The sequence below is a fragment of the Engraulis encrasicolus genome, chromosome 20 (assembly GCF_034702125.1).
Source record: "Engraulis encrasicolus isolate BLACKSEA-1 chromosome 20, IST_EnEncr_1.0, whole genome shotgun sequence".
Classification (NCBI taxonomy): domain Eukaryota; kingdom Metazoa; phylum Chordata; class Actinopteri; order Clupeiformes; family Engraulidae; genus Engraulis; species Engraulis encrasicolus.
Genome location: NC_085876.1, coordinates 43,951,928 through 43,956,218, shown reverse-complemented (window position 1 = coordinate 43,956,218; position 4,291 = coordinate 43,951,928). Strand labels below are relative to the sequence as shown.

The 4,291-nt window shown below is 43.5% G+C and overlaps 1 protein-coding gene across 1 annotated transcript in view; it reads right to left on the bottom strand.

Annotated features, from left to right (window-relative positions):
- Window positions 1-317: 317 nt before the first annotated feature.
- LOC134436055 (fibrocystin-L-like) overlaps window positions 318-4,291 on the bottom strand; it is a 92,810-nt gene continuing 88,836 nt past the window's right edge. Inside the window, exons 81-83 of the mRNA XM_063185083.1 lie at window positions 2,536-2,682; window positions 1,364-1,517; window positions 318-1,090 (exon numbers count right to left, since the gene is read on the bottom strand). Coding sequence (XP_063041153.1) covers window positions 918-1,090; window positions 1,364-1,517; window positions 2,536-2,682 — 474 coding nt within the window. The 3' untranslated portion in view covers window positions 318-917. The remainder of the gene's footprint in view (window positions 1,091-1,363; window positions 1,518-2,535; window positions 2,683-4,291) is intronic.

Sequence of the window (4,291 nt, the reverse complement as noted above, 5' to 3'; positions counted from 1 at the left end):
GACTCAAAAATATGGCATCATACAAATCACCTAGCAATTATATGGTAATACCATAGTAATGTCACATGACAGCATGTCTATCGGAATATGTGAAGGATGGAGATGCTCCATGAGGATGCAGGAAGTTCAGTGCTCGGCATACATTCCTCAACACATGCTAGCCACTAGTAGCCATCATATACAGCTACAACATACCCTTTTATGCTTGAACATTTAGAAAATTCCTTTACTGAGCTTATTCTTTCAATCCTGCCTTCTCTGAGGATAAATGATTGCTGGAGTACCATTTTGGTGAGAAAATAAAGCGCACTAATGTGTACAGAAAAAAATAGATTTATTTGAAAAATGTGGATAGGGCCACAACCCTGGTCAAAACAGTAAGTGCAAAATTCTTGATTAAAACCATCGTCATGAAAATCCATAATTAAGACCCAAATATGTGGCACACAAATAAAGAAAGCATGATATAATCAAGCAATCTGTATAGAAGTCTGTAAACATCCCAATGTAGAGTAGAGCCAGCTACCCAAAGAAGAGTTCATATGGCCAAAAGAATAAGTAACATTCATTTCCCTTTTCCAGTAACAGATATACAGGAATACAAGATTGTTTTTTACAGTGATTTTTCCACATGATATTTCAAACAGATTAAGTTATCCTTCATGAATGTTCCCTGTCATGGTACATCTTACATTTAACAGTCACTTCAGGAGGTAGGAAACTCTCATCATACAGTATTCCCCAACAGAGACAAAAAAAACTAAATAATGTGCAGCAGATATAGTCAACGAATCAAGTACCACCAGTAACCATCAACAAATTGTGCTCTTATCACCCTACAAAGTATAAATCTTAACGTTCATCTGTTTCCAAAATGGCCGCCATTCATCCAAGATGGCAGCCACCTCCTCAGCTCCTCAGAGGGTAGCGTGGGAGGTGAAGAGCAGGCTAGCCAGGAGGGTGACAAGGAGCAGCAGAGCAGAGGTGGTGCTAGCGGCGTTGGTGCCGTTGGTGGTGGTGGCCTTGACGGTGAAAGAGCGTGATGCGGCGCGGACCTCTTTCAGAGTGAACGCCAGAGTCAAGTTCTCACCTGTGGGACATGGGAGAGTGGGAAAAAAGAAAAAGGACTTGTTAGTTTTGTTTTTAATCACTGTGTGATTTTATTGTGTTCATTTTATCAATGTTGATGTGTTCACCATTACTATTGAATGCATTATGCCTCAGACGGTTTTGTTTAAAAACACGTTCTGGTTGCTTTGTTTCAAGCTGTCTTTGTAGGCTAGGAAAGTGGGAAAAACGACAGGGTTTTCCGGTCAACTGATCGTTTTTTTTTGTTGCCATTTTGTTGCCCAGCCCAACTCACCAGGCTTGGTGATGGCGAGATCGGTGAATTTGGCCCAGCAGCCCTTGAAGAGGATGGTGGTGTTTCCAGACAGACCGTCCACCTGGGAGCCAGTGGAGTCCTTCAGCACCGCTGACAGAGTTAGAGTGGTCACCCCTACTGCCACACAGTCACCCTGATGAAGGCAGCAGAGAGAGAGAGAGAGGGGGGGGAAGACGGAGAAGACGGAGAGAAAGACAGGAGGGGCGTGAGAGAGAGAGAGTTGTTGATACAGATGGTATTGATACACTTGATAGCCACACAGTCCCCCTGAAGGCAGCAGAGAGAGAGAGAGAGAGAGAGAGAGAGAGAGAGAGAGAGAGAGAGAGAGAGAGAGAGAGATGGAGGGAGAGAGAGGAAGGGGGTGAGAGAGAAAGAGAGAGAGAGAAGGGGAGGGAAAAAAGAGAAAGTGAGAGAGACCGAGAGAGAGAAGGGGAGAGAGAGAGGGAGAGAGAGACAGAGACAGAGAGAGTTGTTGATACAGATGTTGTTGATACTTGATAGTCGCAGTAGTGACTTCAGTAGTGGTGAGAGTAGTGACTATAGTAATAGTGGTGGTTCTGTAGTGTGTAGTGTGAGTGTTATCTAACCTCTGTGTCCATGGCCATGATGCTGAGCTGCTGGCTAGTGATGGCTAGTAGTAGTAGTGAGAGTAGTAGTGTAGTAGTGAGTAAAGAGTATAGTAGTATAGTAGTATAGTAGTAGTAGTAGTAGTAGTAGTATAGTAGTAGTAGTAGTATAGTAGTAGTAGTAGTATAGTAGTATAGTAGTAATAGTATAGTAGCAGTAGTATAGTACCTCTGCATCCAGGGCCATGATGCTGGGCTGCTGGCTAGTGATGGATAGTATTAGTAGTAGTAGTAGTAGTATAGTATTGAGTATAGTAGTAGTATAGCAGTAGTATAGTACCTCTGCGTCGAGGGCCATGATGCTGGGCTGCTGGCTAGTGATGGCTAGTAGTAGTAGTAGTATGTTGAGTATAGTAGTCGTAGTATAGTACTGATTATAGTAGTAGTATAGTGTTGAGTATAGGTACCTCTGCGTCGAGGGCCATGATGCTGGGCTGCTGGCTAGTGATGGCTAGTAGTAGTAGTAGTGAGGGTAGTAGTATTAGTCAGGGTAGTAGTAAGTGGTAGTAATGTGTGTTATCTAACCTCTGCGTCGAGGGCCATGATGCTGGGCTGCTGGCTCAGTAGTCCTGGGCTGACTCCGGCCACCGGCTCCTGCATCACCTTCAGGGACTCCACACTCGTCACCTTCTCCGGCTCCGGGTCCTCGCGAGTCACCTCCTTAGTCGCCTCCTACAGATGGGAATGACCAGACGTCACTGTAGCTTTGTGCCGCCATTTTAGAGACCGCCATCAATCTATCACTCAAAATGACTTATATAGCACATTACAATACATAACTGTCATTCAATGTGCTAAAGATTAGAGAAAGAGAAAAGAGAAGACAAACAATATTGCGTTATAGAATCTAGAAACCTTTTTGCATTATCAATCATAGGTTCATGTCATGTAGATGTAGGCTAGGGCAGTGGTTCTTAACCTTTTTTTCTTTGTGCACCCCCTTACTTGTGCCGAAGACAAGCCGCGCACCCCCCAACACAAACTTCTACATGTGTATATGCACTAAAAACTGATAAATGAGTGATACCTGAATGACTTTAAATGGGGACTAAAACTTGTTTCATATTAACTTAATTTGGCCTACTTATAATGTTTGCAAGTATAATTGTGGTCACAACCTCTACACAAACGAAATTCCGCGCACCCCCTGGAATCTCTGGCGCACCCCCAGGGGGTGCCTGCACCCCAGGTTAAGAACCACTGGGCTAGGGCACGGTGAATGTGGTCATTGATCCACGTCGATTTATAAGCATGAGCGGTGCTGTCCCCATAGCCTATTTTTTTCAAACGTATATGACGCGCAATGCCGATGTAATGTCACGCTTTCAAAGACGTTGATTATTGAGAATGGAGAACGAGACAGGGAATAGCTTAGAGGTAGGCCTAGGTGAAATTAATGTGGAGAGCACGGTCTATGAATATGGTCATTGAGCCACGTCGATTTATAAGCACGAGCGGTGCTGTCCCTAGCCTATTTGTTTCAAAAATGTATGACGCGCAATGCCGATTTAATGTCACGCTTTTGGGAGAATGGAGAGCGAGACACGGAATAGGTTAGAGGTTTATGAAATTCATGTGGAGAGAGAGAAAGAGAGAGAGAGTGGGCAGCACCAACCCTTTGGATGTAGTGATGCACACGCAACCGAAATTGAAAGAAAAGACAGGGAGGGAGGAGAGGCAAAATGGGAGGCGCGGGTACTCAGACCTCCAGACCCATCCCCTTCTGGTGTTGAACATAGGCTACTTGGGAAGTTTTCGTGTTTTTTTCATTTGTTTGTTTTGTTTCATGATTATTTTAAATTTATTAATACACCGAATCGATCCGTCTTGTGGCCGAATCGATGCGGAATCGGCCATGCCGTGGATTGCGATCCTTTGCCGCATCGATTACTTTTGACGGCCCTATTATAGATAGTGCATAATTAAAAACTATCACCAAAGGCATTATAGCTAACACTACATTTATTACTATACTATTGCTACTATTACTATATTTATACTTTAGTAGCCCCTTAACACATGCCATTCCACAGCTGGAGTACTGTATAGTCACTGAGAAAACGTGCACAGGCCTTTAGTAATACAACAAGACTTGGTCTCTACCTTTCTGGCAACAGCTCATTTATAACTGGGACCGTGTTTTACTGGGTTAAATGCTATTTTTATTTTTATTTTATATTACAATGCCACTGACCTACCATAGTACTACACCACTGACAGTGCACAGGCCTTTAGTAATACATCAAGACTTGGTCATTGCCATTCTGGCAACAGCTAATTT